This window comes from Antennarius striatus, chromosome 1 (genome assembly GCF_040054535.1).
Source record: "Antennarius striatus isolate MH-2024 chromosome 1, ASM4005453v1, whole genome shotgun sequence".
Taxonomy (NCBI): domain Eukaryota; kingdom Metazoa; phylum Chordata; class Actinopteri; order Lophiiformes; family Antennariidae; genus Antennarius; species Antennarius striatus.
Window position 1 is genome coordinate 17800733 of NC_090776.1, and position 25271 is coordinate 17826003.

General features: G+C 40.2%; 1 protein-coding gene across 1 annotated transcript in view; it reads right to left on the minus strand.

Annotated features, from left to right (window-relative positions):
- csmd1a (CUB and Sushi multiple domains 1a) overlaps positions 1-25271 on the minus strand; it is a 452056-nt gene that overhangs the window by 89553 nt on the left and 337232 nt on the right. The window contains exons 25-32 of the mRNA XM_068328424.1: positions 21002-21158; positions 18985-19176; positions 10941-11067; positions 10186-10397; positions 9472-9663; positions 7656-7794; positions 3563-3750; positions 2052-2246 (exon numbers count right to left, since the gene is read on the minus strand). Coding sequence (XP_068184525.1) covers positions 2052-2246; positions 3563-3750; positions 7656-7794; positions 9472-9663; positions 10186-10397; positions 10941-11067; positions 18985-19176; positions 21002-21158 — 1402 coding nt within the window. The remainder of the gene's footprint in view (positions 1-2051; positions 2247-3562; positions 3751-7655; positions 7795-9471; positions 9664-10185; positions 10398-10940; positions 11068-18984; positions 19177-21001; positions 21159-25271) is intronic.

The following is a 25271-nucleotide window of genomic DNA, read 5'->3' on the forward strand; positions in this document are numbered from 1 at the left end:
GTATCTCACGTAAGTAATATAGCTGCAAGAGGGCACAAGCAAGTGTCTTATTGTGCCGGTCCCAAGCCCAGATAAACACAGAGGGTTGTGTGAGGAAGGGCATCCAACGTAAAACTTTTGTCAAATCAAACATGTGAATCAAATCTATGTCTTCCATACCGGATCGGTCGAGGCCCGGGTTAATGACCGCCATCAGTGCTGTTCACCTACATGGTGCCAGTGGAAATTGGACTACCATTTGTCAAATAAGTAGAGGAAGAAAGTGTGTTCATAGAAAGAGAGAGAAGAGGAACGCCAAGAGTATAGGACTAAGAGTAGGGACATTGAATGTTGGGAATAAGACAGGAAAAGGAGAGTTGGTTGACATGATGCAGAGCAGGAAGGTAGACGAGGTGGCAAAGTAGCAAGGTTGGAAGTTTAGGCAGCAGGGTTCAAGTTGTTCTATCATGCTGTAGATAGGAAGAGAAATGGAGTAGGAGTTATCTTGAAGGAGGAGTTTATTAGAAATGTCCTGGAGGTCAAAAGAGTGTCAGATAGAGTGATGAGTCTGAAGCTTGAAATTGAAGGTGTGATGTTCAATGTTTTTAGTGGGTATGATCCACAAGTAGGATGTGAGCTGGACGAAAAGGAGAAATTCTGGTTGGACTTTGATGAAGCGAGGCAGAGCATATGTAGAAGTGAGAGAGTTGTCATTGGTGCAGACTTCAATGGACATGTTGGTGCAGGAAACAGAGGTGATGAGGAGGTGATAGGCAGGTTTGGTATCCAGGAGAGGAATGCAGAAGGACAGATGGTGGTTGAGTTTGCAAAAAGGATGGAAACGGCTATAGTGAATACTTCCTTGTAGAAGAGGCAGGAACATAGGGTGACCTCTAAGAGTTGTGGTAGGAGCACACAGGTAGACAGCATCTTGTGTAGACGGTGTAACCTGAAGGAGATCAGTGACCGCAAAGTAGTGGTAGGTGAGAGTGTAGCCGAGCAGCATAGGATGGTGGTGTCTAGGATGACTCTGATGGTGAGGAAGATGAAGAGGGCAAAGGCAGAGCAGATGATGAAATGGTGGAACATGAAAAAGGAAGTGTGTTGCATGATTTTTAGGAATCTGTTAATACAGGCTCTTGGTGGTCAGGAGGTGCTTCCAGATTACTGGACAACTACAGCTAATGTGATCAGGGAGACAGGTAGGAAAGTCCTTGGTGTGTCATCTGGAAGAAAAGTAGATAAGGAGACTTGGTGGTGGAATGAGGAGGTACAGGAGTGTATACAAAGAAGGAGGTTAGATAAGGAGAGGGATACTGAGAGTGACTGGTGAATGTGGTTCTGTGGGGTACTCATCAGTAATAAAAACAGAGTAATGATTTCTAACAAAGACACCTGGATTCCTGGATGGATTCAAACTGAAGAAAGGTTTCACACTTTAACCATTCCATTGCAAACATTAGTGTATTTAATTTTGTCAGTAATGTATGCCCTGTGATAAACTGGTACTTAACAGGGATGTACCCACCATCCTAGTTGGCTGGGATAGCCTCCAGTGTAAACCCACGATCCAGATTCAGATATGTGACTGAAGACAACATGATTACCTACAGTCTATGGTCACCTCAGTAGATGTATCAACAACTGTAGTTTAATATACTAGCTGCTCCAATGTTTTTAGTGATTGTGTTACTGTGATAATTCAAAGTTAAAACATTTTCCATTGTAATGAATTACCTTATATCTAGAAGGGTTACTGATTTATTTCCCTAAATTTTGATATACATATAGAACACAGACAATTCAAAGCAGCAACATGGATATGATGCACATAATTTTCACAGAATATTCAAAGCAGCAATATGAATGTGATGTAAAATAATAACCTCCACGCCAAATAATAAAATGTCATTAAAACCAGTGAAAGATCCATAGGCGGTAATGTTGGATTGCTTTATATTTTATTAATGTACCAGATAAAGCAGCTGATAAGTGCATGTTTAGTTGAGCATCAGCCATCTTTCATCATTGCATGTCGGACCCATAAAACTGCGGTTGTAAGTCTCTCCTACCTTTACATGACGGCAGTACTTTGTCCCATGCTGGCTTCCCATCTGGCCCCATGACACAGGTGATGGTATCCTCACCTGTTGTTGTGTAGCCATGGTGGCAGTTATATGAGACTTGTGATCCCAGTTTATAGTCGTAACCTGTCCGACTGGCATTCATAACGTTGCCAGGGTCAAAACAGGCCTCTCTGGGTTTTTCTGTAGAAAGTGCAGAGGATTTAGTGTTTCATAAAGAAGAAATCTAGTAGGGTGACTGAATACCAAATCAGTACCTTATACATAGTGCAAGACATGGTACTAAAGAAAATTTCCATATTAGTGATATTATATAATAATCACTGGATATATTGGCAAAACACACCTAAATCCTTTACACTCTTTATTATTTTCAGATTACCAGGCTGCTGTTTCTTGGGCACAGTACAGATTACGGTTAACATGATCTATTGACTTCTCAAATAATATATAAAGAAAAAATGTGAAAGAGGAGACAGGGGTAAAGAGCCAGGAATAAACCAAAAGTCAATAGACTCAGGTGAGCTTGTTAGCGTTACTGTGATTGTCTAATAACAATGAAATACTGAGCAAGATAGAGAAAAGTGACAGGCAGGGAGAAAGAGAGAGGTCTTGTGAGGAAGAATGGAATTTCACAAAGAAATGATGAAGTTTAAGGTTTAATTAGAGAGTTGAAAGGTTTTGTGTTAATGACTAAAGTACAGAAGTGTGAGATAGTGAGGATACATACAACAAAGACACAGATAATCTTTTTTATAATTCAAAATAAATTGAGTAAGAAACAAGAGGAAAAGCTAATTTAGAAAAGTTGGCGGAGCAGATCTAGTCTCCAGTAAGCCGATCAGCTAATCATCAGTTCTACATTGACTCAGGCTGCTAAATCACCCACAATCAAGTAACATTTGTACAACCAGGATGAGTCACAATATGTGGAGGTAAACAAGTCACAGAGTGGCAGTGAGCAGAGAACACAATTAATGTAAAGTAAGGTTCTTAAATTATCCAGTTTTCACAAGAAACATCTTTGGATCAACGCAGAATCATTATTGTTGATAATTATATTAGCATATCAGGTAATTATCAGCTGAATGGAAAAACACAAAAGTAAAACTGTTATATCTGTTTTGCAGTTTTCATTGACTTTTTGGCTGCAATCTTCATGTGTTGAGGAACTGACTTAATAAGACAGTATCTCATTATGCAGTCCTGCACAGAATCTGGGACGGGCCTCCCATTATGTAAGCGAAGGAGAGCTCATAGGTGCAGCTTAGTAGTGGGATTTTGTAGGAGATCACTGAACTCGGAAAAGGGTAACCGACATAGTGATTTTTTTAATAAACCGTGTTAACGAGCTTCATGGAACATACACATCCAACAAACACTCTGTCAGCTGATTAACTTTTTTTGGATATTGTGTAAGAAAAATTTCACATTCTTTCAACCTTGCAGGAAAATTTATGATGACATTATATCAAGGAGAAGTTTTGGAATTTAATTACCTCTATATTCGATGGCAAACCCAGACATACCCAGAGAGGCATCGGATCTGAATGCCAAAAAGAGACCGTTGCCACTGCTCTCTATTCGCTCTGGGGCCTGGCTGCCTTGGAGACTTGATAGTAATGGCCCGTTGGAGTCTTCGCCCTCGTATATGTGCAGGAAGTCGTAACTTGGTTCCATGTTGAAACTAGGTTGAAAAGAAAAAAAAGACAATATTGTGTTGGGGAATTTAGTTAGATTAACTGCGTTGTTTGTGTGTGTGTGTCCTGAATTCAAACGCTATTTCATTTAATTTTAATTAGTTTTCTCATTCAATCACCTGCTAATCTTCTTATTTTGATTTTGACATGTTTAAATTGTTCTTAAGATGTGTTTACCACATTAAAATGGAAATTTAAAGATTTGTTGTTTTGTTCAACAATGTATTGTAAACAAACTGTAATTTCATTCATATCTTAGAAAAAACATCCTATTGTCTCATCTTGAGGGGGTATAATGTTGATCTGCATATCATGTCTTGTTTCAGCTATAAAATATTTGTTATGTACATGAGGGTACAAGTGTACCCCATGTTTTTAAGGACTGTAGTGCAGAACACTGATATTTATTTCCCTGTCCATATTTGAATCATATTTTCTATCAAAATGCACTCAGGAATGTGCATTCATGTAAGACATAGTGATACACAGTTCTGCAAAGTATTTATAACAGACTTCCAGCATTAGGGAAATGGAAATATATAAATGGTTCAGGCTTTTAATGTATTTTTAGTGGAAAATTACAACAACAAAAATTAGCGAAAACACCTATTTACCAGAAAAATACAACAAAATACAGTAATCCCTCAACACACGCGACTTCATCTCATTGCGGATTTTTAGTAGGTAGTTATGTGATACTGTACTCGCATTCTACTGGCTGACGGCATCCTAAGTGTGCTAACCCTAATCCTAACCCTAACCCTTGAGTCTTAGAGCGCAGTGCATTTCTGTGAGACACAAAAGTGCTTTCAACAGTCGATAAGAGTGTGGGAAAAAGTAATACAGATAGAAAGTGGTTTAATATCAGTATGGGGTGGGTCATATGTTTAAATTACTGTAAATAATAAGATAAATAGTTTGTCGCTCTATCACGGAATTCGTTATTCCTGTGTGCTTCCTGGAACACACTAGCCACGAGTAACGAGGGCGCACTGTATTTCATATCCTGGAACAACATAGGGTAAAAAACAACATTTTTTATAATCAAGAAAATATTTAATTTATATGTCATATATACTGGGTCATCCCCTCATGAAACATAAACAAAAAGGGAATACATGCAAAAAAGGGTATTGCTGGCATTATAGTTGAACAAAAAAATGTTCATCTTTACCAAAAGATAAATATGTGTGAATAAAACAGAAGTTTAAGCCCTGTGCTCTTGTATGGTGCTGAATGGGCTTAACAGCATGTAAGCCCATCTGCACTGACAAAGCATTAAAATGATCAATGCTAATACCTTTTGAATTAAAAGCACATTCTGGGTCTGAGTGCTAAAGCAACTAAACAAGAAGAAAACGACACAAAATCTGACTTAGCAGGAGTGGGACACCCTTCTGGCAACTGAAGAAGGGTTATTTAAGAATTAAATACAAATTAAAAGCAGTCATGTATATTTTAGTTTAGGAATAAATTGTACATTTTTGAGGCACAATTTACATTTAGACTATCCATAAAACTGTCAGAACTATCATTGCGAGAAGAGAGTAACTTTTAAACTGACTCCGGGTCATCAGCAGGCTGCCTTTATTAAGAGTTTATGAGACAAAAAACAGTAAGTCTAATTTGATTCAAAGATTGATCAAACTATTTTTTTGACTTATCCTTTCAATCGAGTCATAAGAAATGTATTTCAGCTGTTTTCATAAGAAATGTCTGCTTTATTAAATCAAATGGCACACAGCAATCACAAAATAGCATTGGGCCGCAGGGTGTGGAGCCTATCGTGGGGGGTGGAGCCTATCCCAGCTGACTGGGGGACACTCCGGGCGTGACGCCAGTGCATGACGGAGCTACACATATACAGACACAAACACACACCCACTCACACCCACAGTCAATTTGGGACTGTATGTCTCAATTAACCTGAAGCGCATGTTTTTGGAGGTTGGAGGAAACCAGAGAACCCACGCAGATACGGGGAGAATACGTACACTACGCACAGAGTCGCCTTGCTGCGCAACAACAGCATTACCCACTGCACCACCCTCAAAATAAGATATCATTACCAATTACTTAAAAGTAAAATTAAAAAAGTCTTTTGTTGAAAGAAAAACATCTTTTTTTTTATTTCCAGCTGAAAAATATGGAAATAAAATTGGGTTATTTTGGGTTGTCTGCTTTACATTCGTCTCTTTGGCTACATTCTGAAATGTTTATCTTTTTGCTTCAGTCCGAAGCCCTTTATCAACGGTATGTGTAACGTATTAAGGCTAAGGTTCAGGCCAGTGTCTGTTTAACAAACTTAAAAAGGGCTTATTGAAAAAGTTCTGACAGCCAGGTATAAACATAATTCCAATTTGAATCTGAAAGTCACGTACAATTAAAACTTAACTGACTTTTTTGTGATCAATGTTTTGTCAGGTTCAAATTTGGATAAAACAATTTTTAAAAATCTCAGAAATAACACAACTCCATGGTTATCTGTTTAAAAGTGTATTCATTGGGGTTCATAGCAGTGGGAATTCATCATGTGGAAATGTTTATTTAAAATATCAGTAAAACAGCTGAGGTATTTGGATTACTTGGGGTTTTTTATTTCAATAAATTTATATATCTCTTTAATGTCATCACTGATATAATTTATTCCTTCTTTTAGTAGTGTTTTGACCACCACTGTGCCTTCATTGTGTAACCCCGTTTGCTTATGTCAATTACAGTGTGTGATCTCTGGCTCGTGGCTGGCTCCAGCTGAAGGGCGCCTGGACTACCTTGGTGTTGCGCTCCAGCATTATTCGGCCTGCTGATTGGTGACATCCTTTTTCTATCCATCAATCACTGGGATGCGGCTCAGGCTTAAGCTGTATGAGCTCCACAACCGTATCAGGGTGTATGCCACTTAGATACACAGTTTGCCATATGTGCCTCTCAATATTTGACATCATTTGTCCTGTGCTGCATCAGGCACTTAGACATCATTGAGGAGAAACAGGGCCAGGGATACAGGCTTAATACAGATAATAACCAATTCATGTTAGGTTTATCCGTCTATACAGACACACCAGGCTGAGAAAGGCTGACTCTCCTTTGTATCTATTTCTTGGCTTGAGAAACTATGGTGAAAGGGAGCTTGGAGATTTGCTGCCATGTTTTATTTTACTAGCTACTCTTAGTTAACTACCAGCTCCAGATGAATAAGTCCTCTTTTTGTTCTGTTTATTTCCTTGTGTTGAGCAGCACCCATCAGCACTGTCTCTTACTTTAGGTTTTCACATGTCTTTCGTGTTGACTGTTATTTAATTAGCTTAGTGTAAATAAATACCTTTATGTTACCAACTACAGTACATCCGGTTTCATGTTTTGTTCTCTTTTTCACCACAAGCTAAGGGTTATAATGACTAGTAGGAATAGCTTTCCTGGTATCTGCAATAGAATTTCAGGTTGGTCTTAAAGTACCATGTACTTGCGTTACAGGTATCTAAAAATAGCATTTGTATTTGAAAGAAATTATTTGATATTGATAAATATCATTGTGAGAAATGAAGTGTAAATATCTTTATTGAAAACTGCTGCCATTCAAAAACACATTTTTGATATGCTGGTGAGGGTTAGAATTTTTAACTAGTCAAAAAACGAGAACATATCAATTATTGATTATTGCTTTTGCTATGTGTATGTAATTACTGACAAAGTTCATTAAGCACAAAGCATGTGTCAGTGACTTTGTGCTCTTTCAGAAAACATTTCACATCCTCAATCACATATTTCAAAACCTGATATGACTACTATTTTCTTGCAGCACATGTTAACTTACATGGCCGTAATTTTTAGCTCAAGAGCAGCTGCAGAAGTTCCTTTATGGCATTTCAGATGTTAAAAAAAAACAGATTACCTTTTGAAGATGAGAGCAATGACAAAGTCAGGGTTGACTCTGATTCTCCAATCACACTCCTTCCCGGGAGGATAAGGTTGAGGGTAGTTAGGAGACAGGATTACTCCAGAAGGACCGCTGACATTACCCCCACATGTGGCTGGAGACAGACAAACAATGAAAGAAAGAAAAGGAAGGAGGGAGAAAGATGATTACACAGCATTGGGTGTGGAATAATTTGGAAATAGAATCGCTCCTGATCGACCACTCATATTACCCCCACAGGTAGATAGACCGGAAGAGAGTGAATTTGTGGTGGGAAGTGTGGCAGGGCTGTGAGAGTAAGAATTACCCCTGGTGGAACTTTGATATTGCTCTTTCGCCCTCTCTACAGGTAGATGGTGAGGGTGAAAGAGTAAAGGAGAGACAGAGGAAGACGTTAGCGAAGAGAATCACCCCTAGTGGTCCTGTTATTTCACAACAAGCTAGAGAGCAGGAAATAGATATTGGAAAGAGAGACAGATAAATGCATTCAAGCATCAATGTGATGATGTGAAGGAAGAATCTGAAACATGGAGATGTGTCTTGGGGGTGGGAGGTGGGTGTGAACAGATTATCAACAGCAAAATAGAGTTAAACAAAAGCATTGAAATCTGAAAATCACTCACAGACAGACACAGACTGACACACTGTTGTATATAATGGTTTATTTTTGGAGCTTTTGAACACCCAGTGATTCACTGCCTGAGGTGAAAGTGTAGGGATTGGAAGCAGAAGTGGGCTAAGAGAAAATTGGGGAGACAGCATTACATTTTATCCATAGTCTATTGAAACATGAGGTCAGTGTCAAAGATTTATTGGCAACATCAGGAAAAGAGCATGGTGTGTTTCACAGGTGTGCAGGTGGACAGACGATGGGATATTGAAAAATGCAGCAGCCTGAGAAAAATATGGTAATTTCCAGGGAGTGTCTTCATGCCTATGCTCAAACTAAATTGGCATGACATTTCATGCAGGAGACAAAATCAAACTGAACCAGCAGGTAATCTGGCAAAAGAAGTTTATAAAGATATGTAATCAGCAGAAGCCTACAAACAGCTGGTCACAGAAATATGTGGATGTGCTTCAGGCTAGTTTTATGCTAACACAGTAAGATCTGCATGGTGATGGTGTGGACACTGAAAGGAACTTGCCACCTCGTTGTTTACACCTTTTTCTACAGGCGTCTCTACCATTTCTGCAGGCTTCAAGGTCAATGGTTGCTCCCTATCATTAGTGAATGAGTCAAGTGTGTCAGTAGGAGGTCAAGAAAATGCTGAAGTAGATCTCAGAGGGAGTGTAGAGTAACAGCAAACAACAGACCGTTGTTAGTGAGATTTCGAGTGGAATGTGGAATCACAAGTTATAAGTAGTTAAAAGTAATGCTGGTGAGTATACAGAAATAGAAACAACATGACCTCATTTTATTCCCACCCGTCTCCTGTATATATGACTCATCATTTCAATTCTGAGTTTAAGCTAAGAAGTGTTAGAAATCCATGAAATTGACTCTTCAGCTCCGCTTCAACTTATGCTTGACGTTTAAAAGAATGTCTCCAGTAGGGAAGTGTGGGAAAACAACTGTTGCCCCAAGTATAATATTTATTTTGACGCTATGTTTATTTAACATGTAATACTCAGTTGATATGCTTCCAGATGTCAGATGTGACACAACAAAACCTTTTTCATGTTTTGCAGGTGTAATTGATTTATTGTTGACGTCTTTATCTAAAAAAATTAAAATCACATGTTTTTGTTGTTTTCTCACAAACATCTGACGGGAGTAATGAAGTCCTACCTATACATGTTGGAGGGTCAGGTTGCCAGTAGAATCTGTTGTCCATCCGCACACATGCAATGGTATCCTGGCCTTGCAGGTGGTAGCCTGGATCACACTGAAAAGTCATACTATCGCCGGGTTCCTTACTGTCCCCATATCGTGATCCATTTATAGGAATGCCTGGGTCATTGCAGGTCGTTGCTGTAGTGGCTGAGAGAGTGCGTAACAGACAAAGATATGAAAGATATGCTGTTTGGTAGTGTGATGCAACAGTATTATCTCTGCTGGAAGCTGAAATATATAAAAAGAAAACCTACAGGAATTGCTGAACTGCAAATTGTTCTAATCTTGCCAAGCTTTACCTAGATGTGAAGCTTGATAAAAAGTTATTTATAGTCTTCGTTATAATCGTATCCTACTTTTTTGACTGGCTGGAAAAAGTAAACAAACAGAATTAATCTTGTTGCATGGATAATATTGCTAGTATTCAGCCATTTGCTTTTCAAATTCATGGTGTATTCTCACTGTATATATGAAAAATGTGTTACAAACTTCATCGTTAAAAGGTAACTAACTGGACATCTATGTAAAATGTGGGTGTAAAAAAATTATTTGTTATATTCCACGGCAAGTTAAGCAAAAGTCCAAAGGTGAGAACAAAAACGCAGACATTTTAGTAGTTTTGAGTTTTTGCTCTAGAAATCATTCTCATTTCGCAATTGGTCTACTTACTGGAGAACTGAATCGAAAAACCTTGCTTGCTGATGAAATAATCAGAATCGTACTGCAGTGTCAGTATGTTGAAGGTAGAGTGGATATCTTCAGGTAAAGCTGGACCAGACCATTCTTTTAAGAGGATCCCTCCATCTGAAGGACCAGATGGCCCATCCCAGACTCTAAGGATATCATGGCCGACCTCAGTGTCAAAGACGATAAAGTGCAGGCTGAAAAACGACAGACATTGTGAGATCAGACGTACAGTAAAACAGAGTTGAAATTGCTCTTTGTTGAAACATGATTTTACAAAGTACATCATAAAGTCAAAGAATGGAAAATAGACATTATGGAAGCACACACACATACACACAAACGCACACACACACACACACACACACACACACACACACACACACACACACACACACACACACACACACACACACACACACACACACACACACTCACACACTTACGTAAGACATGCTCAGACACACCATGCCACTCATTTGGTGTACTCTCCACTCATCTGGTATACTCAAAATTTACTCAAAATATTATTGAAGTATTTCTGATTTAGTCATGTAAATGCTATTACTGCAACTGCCTTATGTGTTTCAAGTACTGCATTAGTCCAATAAAATGCTATTACCAGCCACAAAGTGCAGAATGAGCCAAGTCATCCTCTAGATACCTGTTGTCTTTTTGACAAAAAAAAAAGCCATTTAAGTTTGTTCCTAGTAGTGTGTGTCCAACTGTTTTATAATTACCTGATGGTCTTGCCTGTATCAGCCTCGATTGTCCAGGCGCAGTGGAGATTGTTGTCATATGGTGCAGGATATCCTGGAGACAGAATCCTTCCAGACACTGCCTCCGTAATGTGGCCTCCACACTCCGCTACAAGGACATCAATCAGAGACGATCAGCAGCGCAAAAAAAACAAAACAACAACTTTTTCTCCTCGTGTTTTTATTTATACTCTAAGTACCAATGCTTAAATATACATTTTAACTGAGAAAAAGAATACATTTTTAACAGACCAAATTTATAACAAGTACAAGGTGTGCTAACTGGTCAGCTCAAACATAGAATTGAACAGAGTTTAATAAGCAAGGATCACACGCAAACCTAAGCGCAGGATTATTGCAGTTACTTTGCATTTTAAACTCTATCGTGGACTTTTTCACAACTTCCAGGTCTCATGAAGTCCGCTGTTGGTCTGTTGGTTAGCATTGCTTTCACACACTGTATAAGAATATCTGTTTTGTCTTGTCCATCTATAGCATGAGTTTGGTTTAACATTAGACTGGAAAGGATTGAATGGGATCTTAGGTCAGTGAATGAATACACTGCATCTTAATGGTAATGCCTAGTATGTCTATTTATACTATCTCTCCGATTGGGGTTGACAGTCTTTCTTTTTCAGAATTTAGTTTAATTTATATTCTATGTGCGACTTCTTAATTTTCCTTCTAAGCATGTCAATCATCTCTGTGAACATCTGTACTCTCAATACAGGCATATTCTTTCAATCATTTTCATTCAGGTAACATGTCAGCTCATTTCTATCATGGGCGGTTCCTCTGTTGTAATGCAGAGGACGGCTCTGAAGGCTGAGTTATATGAGAATGAGTTTCGATTGGCTTGTATCATTAAATCAAGGTTGACTTATCCTAGCTCCCGCTGTATAGTTCAGGGTCGGTGAATAACATTGTCCCTTCAGGATACCTGTAGTGTACAAAAAATGTTTTTTAATCCACCAAAGAAAACCAGTTCTCTGCTGATATTCAATTTATTCAGAGCTGACAGATGGAAGAGGAGAACAGGTTAAAGGGCTGGGGGTAGACTGAATTTCATAATAGTTGTTATGGTGTCCCACAAACTGTCACTGTTTGGTGAGAAGAAATCTCGCCAAATTATCTAAATTATCGCACAATTATCTAAATAGGTACAACCATGTGATCAACCATACCATATCAACCCGTTGCTTTCAAGCATGTGCAAACAAATGGACCTTTAAACATACATTTTCACACATAGGGAATAGAAGTCGATGCACAATCACAAAAGGTTAAAAAAAAATTCTTTGACTTTCTTTGTGCAGTTATTCAAGCACACACACACACACACACACACACACACACACACACACACACACACACACACACACACACACACACACACACACACACACACACACACACACACACACACACACACATGAATTCACCAACAAACAGAAAATAGAGAGAAAGGCAACTCCTAAACTCTGTTTTATCAAGGAAAACAGTTGCAGAAGGGAAGAGGCACAGACACACAAGGACACAAAAGTTCTTCTTATTACTACTAAGCCTTGGCCAATGACAACTGCATTTCCCAAAACAGGGAGGCAAATAGCTGGCACATATATACAGAAAAGAAGATAGACAGGTTTCGTCTATGAATAGAAAACCAACAAAGGATAGACATAGACTCAGGCAAATCACCACTCTGTTTAACTCTGAGAGAGAGAGAGAGAGAGAGAGAGAGAGAGAGAGAGAGAGAGAGAGAGAGAGAGAGAGAGAGAGAGAGAGAGACAGACAGACAGACAGACAGACAGACAGACAGACAGACAGACAGACAGACAGACAGACAGACAGACAGACAGACAGACAGACAGACAGACAGACAGACAGAGACTGCTGAGGTACACAGGACCACACAAACAGACTGTCCAGCCAAAAAAATGCACACTTGTTTGCAGTCACACTCATACATTCACTTCCTGCACATAATTATGAACATTATGAGCTACAAGGAACAACCACATCAGGCCATTTCCCACATTGGAGAGCTCAGTGTGCCAGCTAGTTACGTGAACTACAAATTAACATGCATCAAGTTCCTATGACTACCCAAGGTAGAAATGCTTGGGAAAAGACTTTAATGTGTATTATATTGCAGAGCCACAAAATATTTATGGACTAACAGGAATTATGAACTTAAAAAATGGCAAATTTACTTTAGGGATTTAAAGCCTAAAAACAACACAGACAAACAAACACTGGGTTCATGCTTCAATGAAAGTTGCTGGATGACAATAAGGAAGAAAATGGCTAGTTGCACATCATGCACTGTATCTAAAGCACAATTCAACTTTCACAGGTTCAGAGGCACAAGAAAAGAAATCATAATGTCAAAGCACCTGAATCATTTGGCACACTCCACAGCAACCTAATTAAGAGCTGCCTAGTGCCAAGCAAAGCTAAATCTGCCCTCAGGCAGCACATCTACCTCCAAACCTGAACAACACTAAAATTTATTCCTGCTATTCTAAAGGATAAACAATAGTTTTTGTGTCTTGGTCTGAACAGCAAAACATAATATTGCTTGAGTGTACAGTGTCAGTTGCACATTATTAACACATTGACTTTGAAAGTTCTTCTAATGACTTATATTGATTTTCAACTGAAACATAACATTTTTTAATTTATATACCATGGCTCAATTTGCAGCTTGACATTCATGTTACTATTTAGGTCCCCTCATTCCATCAAAAAGAATTACAGCATTTTGTTATAAGAAAATGTGGATATGTCACTGTGGACCTATCATAACTAATTTTGATGATGTTTATTAAAGTGTGCATACAATGATAATCAAGACTTGAGTGTTTCAAAACGTAAAACAGAATTGCTGATGGTTCAATATGGTTTTTTCATCACATCACTTTCTGGCATCTAGAAATCTCCTCTGATACAATATTCTATTTATTATGCACAGTGAGAATAGAACAGAAGGCTCAGGCTTCTGTCAAAGTCCTTGGCATAAAATATTGTACACACCTTGAGGGGACAAGAAACTAGTCTGGCTGTCATTATACATTTACTAAAGGTAAATTCAGAGATTCACCCACTACTTTAGCATCTTAATCATGCTATTCTTAAAATATAGAGACGGTTGGTGTTGCTTAGATCTCGTGCTCAATGACCTCCAGCTTGTCAAGTGCAGATGGTCTAGTGTGTATGTGTTGATATATTACAGTGGGATGTTATTCATTCACAAAAGTGAATTAGAACTGCATGGAATATTTCCAGCACTGAATCAGTCCCCATGTCTTCTCGAGTGAGCACCTGTTTTCCACTTCGAGTACCTCTTTTTTAACTTATCCCCTCGCTTTTTGACTGACCTCTTAAAATGAAGGAGGCTGATTGAAATCTTTACCTAGGGTTAGGACCTCACTCATCACATTATCAATGAAAAATTGAATTATGAACAAAAAAATATATACACTGGCATACAAATTCAACAGTCGGGTCACTCAAGAAGGGGCAGAGCAGGATGTACTTCCTGAGGAGGCTGGCCTCCTTCAACATCTGTCCTAAGCTCCTTCTCATGGTCTATCAGTCCGTAGTCTCCACTGTGCTGTCATATGCCATTGTGTGTTGGGGTGGGGGGGTCAGGAAAAGAGATATGGACCGTCTGAACAGACTCATCCGCAGAGCGGGCTCAGTGGTCGGGCTGAGCCTGGACTCTGTGGAGACGCTTCTGGAGAGCAGGACCATGTCTAAAGTCAGGGCTATCATGAATAATACCAGCCACCCCTACACACCACCTTCTCCCAGCAGAGAAGCACCTTCAGCGGCAGACTGCTGTCACACAGCGCCTCCACAGAGAGGCTGAGGTCCTCCTTCGTGCCCCGTGCCATCAGGGGGTACAAGGAGGAGGAGGAGCAGGGGGGAGGTGTCGAGGTCAGCACGCGGTTGAATGGATTTAATTTAATTTTATACTGTTTATATTTTAATTTTATACTGTTTATATTTTAATTTTGTACTGTTTATATTTTAGTTATAGTTTAGTATATAAGTCCTGTTACTGCTGCATGTGTCCGATAGTGTAGTGTATGTCTTGTGGTATGTCCTGTGATGTCAGTGTTTCTTTTTCTGTTGGTGTTTATCCCCTTATGTATTCGGTATGTAATGCCTGAGCAGTGGATATGTACAATTTCCTCCGGGATTAACAACGTATCTATCTATCTATCTATCTATCTATCTATCTATCTATCTATCTATCTATCTATCTATCTATCTATCTATCTATCTATCTATCTATCTATCTATCTATCTATCTATCTATCTATCTATCTATCTATCTATCTATCTATCTATCTATCTATCTATCTATCTATCTTTCTACCCATCCATCCATCCATCCATCCATCCATCCATCCATCCATCCATCCATCTATCTCACTGCAGCAGTCTGGCAGCAGATTTCTTTTCTGCTGGAAATCAGATTAAATGCCTACTTTGCTCAGGCATCCCTTAAAAACAAGGACGTATTATAATTCTATACAAGCCTTTTTGCTGTTACTATTATCAACTAGTGACAAACCTCACCTAATTTACAGGACAGATCAACATAATATCACAAATATAACACAAACAGCATAATGCTGTTTATTGCTCAGTATTTTTCTTGTACCACTCTAATGTAACCGCAAGAGGACACAAGCCAGTGTCTTATTGTGCCGGTCCCAAGCCCGGATAAATACAGAGGGTTGCGTCAGGAAGGTCATCCGGCTTAAAACTTTTGCCAAATCAAAGATGCGAATCAAACCTATGACTTCCATACTGGATTGGTCGAGGCCGGGGTTAACAACGACCACCATTAGCGCTGTTGACCTACAGGGCACCGGTGGAAATTGGACTACTGTTGGTCAAAGAAGGAGAGGAGGAAAGTATGTTCGCACAAAGAGAGAGAAGAGGAGCGCCAAGAGTAGAGAGCAGGGACGCTGAATGTTGGAACTATGACAGGAAAAGGTAGAGAGTTGGTTGACATGATGCAGAGGAGGAAGGTAGACATACTTTGTGTCCAGGAGACCAGGTGGAAAGGTAGCAAGGCTAGAAGTTTAGGAGCAGGGTTCAAGTTGTTCTATCATGGTGTAGATAGGAAGAGAAATTGAGTAAGAGTTATCTTGAAGGAGGAGTTTGTTAGGAATGTCCTGGAGGTAAAAAGAGTGTCAGATAGAGTGATGAGTCTGAAGCTAGAAATCGAAAGTGTGATGTTCAATGTTGTTAGTGGGTATGCTCCACAGGTAGGATGTGAGCTGGAGAAGAAGGAGAAATTCTGGCTGGACTTTGATGAAGTGATGCAGAGCATACCTAGAAATGAGAGACTTGTCATTGGTGCAGACTTCAATGGACATGTTGGTGCAGGTAACAGAGGTGATGAGGAGGTGATGGGCAGGTTTGGTATCCAGGATAGGAACGCCGAAGGACAGATGGTGGTTGACTTTGAAAAAAGGATTGAAATCGCTGTTGTGAATACTTTCTTCCAGAAGAGGCAGGAACATAGGGTGACCTATAAGAGTTGTGGTAGGAGCACACAGGTAGACTACATCTTGTGTAGACAGTATAACCTGAAGGAGATCAGTGACTGCAAAGTAGTGGTAGGCGAGTGTGTAGACAAACAGCATAGGATGGTGGTGTGTAGGATGACTCTGGTGGTGAGGAAGATGAAGAGGGCAAAGGCAGAGCAGAAGACGAAATGGCGGAAGCTAAAAAAGGAAGACTGTTGCATGACTTTTAAGGAAGGAGTTAAGACAGGCTCTGGGTGGCTAGGAGGTGCTTCCAGATGACTGGACAACTACAGCTATCAGGGAGACAGAGAAAGAGATTAGCTAAGAAGAAGTGGGACACTGAAAGGACTGAGGAGAATAGACAAGAGTACAGGGAGATGCAGCGTAAGGTGAAGGTAGAGGTAGCAAAGGCCAAACAAGAAGCTTATGATGACTTGTATGCTAGGTTGGACAGTAAGGAGGGAGAGACTGATCTATACCGGTTGTCAAGACAGAGAGACAGATGGGAAGGACGTGCAGCAGGTTAGGGTGATTAAGGATAGGGATGGAAGTCTACTGACAGGTGCCAGTAGAGTGATGGGAAGATGGAAAGAGTACTTTGAAGAGTTGATGAACGTGGAAAATGAGAGAGAACAAAGACTAGAAGAGGTGACTGTTGTGGACCAGGATGTAGCAACGATTAGTCAGGATGAAGTGAGGAGGGCATTGAAGAGGATGAAGAGTGGAAAGGCAGTCGGCCCTGATGATATACCTGTAGAGGTATGGAAGTGTCTAGGAGAGGTGGCGGTAGAGTTTCTGACTGGGTTGGTCAACAGGATCTTAGATAGTGAGAAGATGCCTAAGCAATGGAGGAGAAGTGTGCTGGTGCCCATTTTTAAGAACAAGGGAGGTGTGCAGAGTTGTGGCAACTACAGAGTTATAAAGCTGATGAGCCATACAATGAAGTTATGGGAAAGAGTAGTGGAAGCTAGACTAAGGGCAGAAGTGAACATTTGTGAGCAGCAGTATGGTTTCATGCCAAAAAAAGTACTACAGATGCAGTATTTGCTTGGAGGATGTTGATAGAGAAGTACAGAGAAGGCCAGAGGGAGCTGCATTGTGTTTTTGTAGATCTGGAGAAAGCTTATGACAGGGTGCCCAGAGAGGAACTGTGGTATTGTATGAGGACGTCTGGAGTGGCAGAGAAGTATGTTAGAGCTGTGCAGGACATGTATGAGGACTGTAAGACAGTGGTGAGGTGTGCTGTAGGTGTGACAGAGAAGTTCAAGGTGGAAGTGGGACTGCATCAAGGATCAGCTCTGAGCCCCTTCTTGCTATGGTGATGGACAGGCTGACAGACGAGGTTAGACAGAAATCTCCATGGACTATGATGTTTACAGATGACATTGTGATCTGCAGTCTGAGCAGGGAACAGGTGGAGGAGAAGCTAGAGAGGTAGAGGTTTGTCCTGGAAAGGAGAGGAATGAAGGTTAGCCACAGTAAGACAGATTATATGTGTGTGAATGAGAGGGACCCAAGTGGAAGAGTGAGGTTACAGGGGGAAGAGATCAAGAAGGTGGAGGATTTTAAGTACTTAGGGTCAACAGTCCAGAGCAATGGATAGTGTGGAAAAGAGGTGAAGAAGCGTATTCAGGCAGGATGGAACGGGTGGAGGAAAGTGTCAGGTGTGATTTTTGATAGAAGAGTTTCAGCTGAAATGAAAGGAAAGGTGTACAAAACTGTGGTGAGACCAGTGATGTTGTTTGGTCTAGAGAAAGTGTCACTGAGGAAAAGACAGGAGGCAGAGCTGGAGGTAGCAGAGATGAAGATACTGAGGTTCTCTTTGGGACTGACCAGGAAGGATAGGATCAGGATTGAGTACATCACAGGGACAGCACATGTTAGAGGCTTTGGAGATAAAGTCAGAGAGGCCAGACTGAGATGGTTTGGACATGTCCAGAGGAGAGATAGTGAATATATTGGTAGAAGGATGCTGAGTTTTGAACTGCCAGGCAGGAGGCCTAGAGGAAGACCAAAGAGGAGGTTTATGGATGTAGTGAAAGAGGACATAAAGGTAGTTGGTGTGAGAGAAGAGGATGCAAAGGACAGGTTTAGATAGAGGCAATTGATTTGCTGTGGCGACCCCTGAAGGGAAAAGCCGAAAGGAAAAGAAGAAGAAGAAGAAGAAGAAGAAGAAACATTTTCTTGTACCACTCTGATTTGAGTCTGCAGTTGAAACGGGACACACTACCCTACACAGAAGGACATAAAATGAAAGGGTGGTGTAAAGCACTCGGGCCCGGGGCGGGGTTCATTAAATCATCGCTCTCATGGTGGAGGTTATGTAGATTCAACAAGCTTTGACGGCTCCTTGTCTGGCTCCTTTTTCTCATTGAACTTTGTGGAAAGAAAAGCAACCAGAGCTTAATAATTCAAATCTTGCCGTTTTGAATTATTAAAATGTATACAACCTGTAAATGTGTTAGCATACTAACCTATGCAAGAGGGAAGAGGTTTGTCCCACACACGCCTGTCCCCACTAAGACAAGTCAGTGTGCTGCTACCGTGAAGACTGTATCCAGGGTTACAGGAATACAGGACAAAAGTGTTGGCAAAGTGACCGTCGTCCTGGATTTTATAGCCATAACTGGGGACACCTGGTTCTTCACAGCGGACTAAATCAAAACCTAGAAAAGAGTACACATATAGACACAGGTATTCACAAAAAGAAAACAGATTAATTCATTCTGTTCTTTTCATGCAAATATAAAGTCACAATATTAATTTGTCTCTCCATTTTTCATGTGGATGCTCACTGTTATACTTTAAAATGCAAAAATTCTTGTGTTTGCGATAGATGTGTGGGGAGCATCAACAATGACTACACTCACCGAGTCAAAATGCATTCTATTAAAGAAACAATTTAATTACACTTTAAGTAATTTTTGCAGTCCTTGCGAACACAAACAGACTTAACACTTGAACAAGTGCCTGGAAAGCGATGCTTGCGTGTTTTGACTAGAGCGGAAACATCTCCTACCTCTTGGATGGAGAGGTAGGAGATGTCAGTTGTGAGTGTGTGATGACTGCGTAATGTGTTTTTGGCAGAGGATGACACTAATTTATGTTATTAGTCAACAACAATCCCCAGCAATCCTCCTCACTGCAGAGTGATATCACTGGATGTAAAGGAATACCTTCTATCTGTAACTACTTGATGGAATCGGGACAAAAGTAGGACTTTTAAGACAGTTAAATTAGTGCTGATGTTGAGAGACCACTCCCCCTTTTACAGGTGAATGTAGTTCCTCCTCTGAGGTGCATGCAATCTTTAATTGAATTCTGTCCTTTGGTATTAAGGAAATGTTGAGAGACCTTTCCTCATTCCATACAGAGAAATGGAACACATACATAATTATTTTGCCAATCACAATTCATACCTTGTCGTAAAGGGTGAGCACTTTCTAAAACTATTTGAGGTTTTACCCCATCCTGTGTCTATTTCAATAAAAATAATCTCATTACTTCTTGTTGATGTATTCAAAGCATATTTGAAACCTTATTATTACATAATTAAAATATGCCAATAACATTGTGTAGAATTATAGTGGGTTTACTCAGTCCCTGACCCCACTTAAGAAGTTATTGTTGCTTTTCTCTCATATGCTTGACTCCATTCTATTGTTTAAACTTTCGATCAATCTCTCTTATATATCATCAGGTCGGCCATTGTTGGACAACTTTGAAGTAGATGTCACCTTATCCAGTTTAATGACTTGCAAATTAATGGCTGTCTAATGGTTTAACAGACACAGAATATCCACCCAGGGCCCATATTCCATCTACCTGTTTGTCCCTCCATCTATCTGTTCTCCCACTCCAAATAATTTACTTTCTCACCTTCTACTGATGACTCACAGATAAATTATCCTCTAAAAGCCTCTGGCCAGCAGCTGGTCTTGCATTCTTAACAGACTCTTTCAACAGCCTTTAAGATTTTGTGCATGCGTGCGTGTGCATGTGTGTGTGTGTGTGTGCGTGTGTGTGTGTGTGTGAGTCAGAGAGAGAGAGAGAGAGAGAGAGAGAGAGAGAGAGAGAGAGAGAGAGAGAGAGAGAGAGAGAACAAAGGAGAGAGAAAGTGAATGGAAAACAGAAAAAGTAAGAAGTGTATGTGTGATTGATTCAAGCATTCAGATGTCCGGTGTCAGAAGCAAAATAATATGTCTTTCCAGTTTCATTGAGCATATTTAGAAATGAAGCACTTAAGTATCATTTTCCTGAGACAAAGTATAGATGGAAGATATATTCTTGAGATCAATCTGATAAATTCACAAGGAGTGCTGCTTTCAATTAAAAACATCTCAACAGCCATTATAATGAGCTACTCATCAACAATGGAAACAAACTACTTTCATGATAAAAAGGGTGATGTGTCATTCTTCTATGCACTTGATATTTGTTGCTGCATTTCTTATCTGGTTATCTGAAATTAAAATTATTCAAACAACTCACTTGTGTATGTGAGACGGAAGCCTTGATTGGTCCCAGATGCGTTGCTGTTGAACTCCAACCACAAGCGATTGGATGTACTGTTGATGACGTAATTCAGCATTCCATTATGTGTATAGTTGCCAAGCAGACGGGATGAAGTGTTCTCTCCGTCATACACCTGTCAATCAAAACAAAAGCACCTGTGTTTGAATAAAAACAGGCTTACAGGGTGCAAATAAATTCTTGTGGGGAAATGTCTATTAGTTTAAATTATCAGAATAATACTTGACAAAAATGTGTATGGCTTTTCTGCTGAAGAAAATGATGCCTTGACACTTCTAAGCAATTGAGTTGCCAGTCATATCTAAACCTTAGGCATACATTGTATACAAAAATACAATATGACTCAGAAGCTACTGACACTTTCATACATGGTCCTAGATTGAATACATATCAGAATTTTTCACATGAATGAAAATACTGATATTGCAACTTGTGAGGACTTTTGTAAAAATGCTGTAAATAAACTAAGTGTTGTTGTAAGTCATCGCTGGCAAAACATCAAAATCAAGTGAAAGGAGAGAAACAATCCAGCCAGCAAGCTGTTCTTACGATGTTTGTTATATTCAATTACAAGTGGATCGTCATTCATATTCTTTATGGCCAGAAATATTTTGCAACTGGTGAATCCACTTCAGTTGAGCTAATGTTTTGTTGATGATGATCTAATATGTACCTGATGTCTTGTGATTGACAACAATGTGCGGATCCCTCTCTTTACAGAGGACAAATATATTCATAATTATGGAAAATACAGGTGAAACCTTGATAAAATCCAAATCTGATGTAACACAAAAATTGAATTGAACAATGATGTTTGTGATGTGAACATGGCCATACACCATAGCACTGATCCCAGATTTTAAAACTCTGGCATACTATGAAAGACAGGAAGATTTATTTGGCAGTGCTTAATCCACATTGTCTGAACTCACTTGGCAGGAGCTTCAATGTAACAGAATTTTATTTTATGTAAAAGACCAGTACTGTGGGTTTGAAGTGAAAGTGGTGAAGTGAAACTGTTACTTTTCTTTGAGCAGTTTAATCCTTGTCTTGTACCTATGGGAAAAAGGAGATTGGAGAATAATTTTAATTTTTGTATTGTTAGAGGAGTGTTCAAAGTCTCTGTTTCTTTCTTTAGAGATATGCTGCTTAAGTCGTTTTAAGTTTCATAACGCATGTTCTCCATTGTTAACAAAGAACAAATCTGTGTGTGTGTGTGTGTGTGTGTGTGTGTGTGTGTGTGTGTACGTGTGTGTGTGTGTGTGTGTGTGTGTGTGCGCGTGAGACACTCAAATGGGAAAAGAGGCCAATGATAACAGGACTGCCCCAAAACGTCACTAAGGACACTTCAACTAATCCAGAATGCTGCTGCCCATGTTCTGACCAGGACCAGTACCCTAGACCATAATTCTCCTGTGTTACAGATCATTGGCTTCCTGTGAAAGCTAGGATACATTTTAAAGTACTCCTCCTCACTTACAAAGCTCTTCATGGCCAGGCACCGACCTATCTGAAGGAACTTTTAGTTCCATATGATCCATCTAGAGCAGCGGTCCGCAACCTTTGTTGCGTCATGGACCAGTTTCATCTAAGACAATATTTTCACTGACCAGTCTTCATTTGCTCAATAATCTTTAATGACGCCAGGACAGCTGTAGTCTAGTAATAAATCATCCACAGAGGTTTTCTGTAAAATACATACATCAACAGAAAATAAAGAACTTTTTTTCATAAATTGATAATCAACATCTCTGTAAACGAAATATTTGTACGAAATATTCATGTTAAAACTTGATTGAAGTAACTGCACTGATGAAGTTTATTTTGAAAAATAGCAACTTACAATCAGTGCAGGAGAAATACTAATTATTTCCAATAAAAGGTTGAACAAGTCAATCAAATAATAATAATTACAATAATGAGAATTAGTGGTTGGGGACCGCTGATCTTGGGGTAACAGGAGACAATGACACCTGAAGTGTTTTCTGGACGTCCGGTCTCCTCCGCAGTTTGGTTTTCTTTACGGTCACTGCAGAAAATCCTGCTCCACAAAAACAGGAGGGTGGAAATGGACGCAGGGTTTTCCATACTTTTTGGGTGATCTCAGGATAATCTGTCTTGACTTTAATCCAGAACTCTGGCGCAGTTGTGGGCGCTTAATTTAGGGATAACCTGTCACGTATCCGAGACCTGTCAAGCGGGACAGACACACGCATTTGTCTGTGTGTCATTCCGCACAGACGTCACTTTTCAAAATAAAATATCTGTCAGACTCCAAAATTAAAAATAAAAACCAGAATGGAAATAATTTTTTCCTTCTGTGCAGCCCGGTACCAAATGACCCATGGACCGGTACCTGTCTGTGGCCCGGGGACCACTGATCTAGAGCATTATGCTCTCAACATACTGGCCTACTAGTGGTTCCTAAAATATTCAAAAGTAGGATGGGGCTAGAGCCTTCAGCTATCAAGCCCCTCTATTGTGGAACCATCTCCATTCTTTAGTTCGGGAGGCGGACACTCTCTCATTATTTAAGACTACACTTAAAATGTTTCTTTTTCAAAAAAATTACAATTAAGGCAGCTTAGGCTGCTAAGTTTTTTTCTTATAGACCTACACTGCTGGAGACTCAACAACCAGACTCACTGAGCCCCTCTCTCCTCCTTCTTCTCTCTGACCATCTACGTTACTCCTCCTCTCCGACCCTCTCTCCTAGTCTCCAATCACACCTTACTAACTCAACTTCTTCCCTGGACTCTCTGTGCTCTATGTCCTCATGGGTTTTCTCAGGTTCACCCCTCATCCGCCCATCCGCTGTGGAGCTGCTCCTCCCATCCCACCAGTATCACCCCTCACCTCACCATCAGCTGGGGTCCAGCTGCCTTCCTTCCTCCGTTCTGCCATACTGTTCCACCCCTAATGCTCCCATCCACTGTGGACCATCGGCTGTGGACCTGTGCCTCCAGGCCCGCCAGTATCACCCTTAAATTATCCATTGGCTTGGCTCCTGCTGCCCTTCTTCCTCTGTGCCACCATACAGTCATCCACGCAGTTGTAATTGTGCCTTGAATTTACCAACTACCTGATAGGAAACATGTATTGATGGCAACAACCAAGGAGTTGGTGAACGCAGCCTGACTTTTCCAATTCAGCGCCTGCATCAAATCGTCTAACTATACCCATAAAGACACTAACTCTATCCGGCCTACGTGCCACTATCTCTCTGTCTCTCTTTCTCTTACCCTGTTTTTATCTTCATTTTATTTCTTTTCCACCCAACCGTTCAAGGCGGATGGCTGCCCAAGAGAGTCTGGGTCCTGCCCGGAGTTTCTTACTCAACAAGGGAGTTTTTCCCCGCCGCTGTCGCTTATGCTTGCTCTGGAAGGTTCACTTGGGTTTTTCTGTGCTTTGAAATGTCTGTTGCCATGATTAAGCGCTATATAAACAAAACTTCATTGATTGATTAATTGATTGACATATGCAATTTACATCATAAAAACATTGGTGAGGTGAATGGGAATTGCAGAAGTTAACTTTTAGTCCTATCCTTAATTGGCATTTCTTTCTTTTTTTCAATTGTGCAAACTAACAAATTGATAGAAATGTTCTCCCTGTGTCCTTGTTTGTTTTCTCCAGGTTCCAGGTTTTCTCCCAAAGACAACCTCAATTTTTTTGTCTCTACTACCTCCAGCTCTGTCTCCTGTCTTTTCTTCAGTGACACTGTCTCTAGACCAAACAACATCGCTGGTCTCACCACAGTTTTGTACACCTTTCCTTTCATTTTAGCTGAAACTCTTCTATCACACATCACACCTGACACTTTCCTCCACCCGTTCCATCCTGCCTGTACACGTTTCTTCACCTCTTTTCCACACTCTCCATTGCTCTGGACTGTTGACCCAAAGTACTTAAAATCATCCACCTTCTTGATCTCTTCCCCCTGTAACCTCACTCTTCCACTTGGGTCCCTCTCATTCACACAGATGTACTCTTTCTTACTGCGGCTAACCTTCATTCCTCTCCTTTCCAGGACAAACCTCCACCTCTCTAGCTTCTCTTCCACCTGTACCCTGCTCTCACTACAGATCACAATGTCATCTGAAAACATCATAGTCCATGGAGATTCCTGTCTAACCTCGTCTGTCAGCCTGTCCATCACCATAGCGAACAAGAAGGGGATCAGAGCTGATCCCTGATGCAGTCCCACCTCCACCTTGAACTCCTCTGT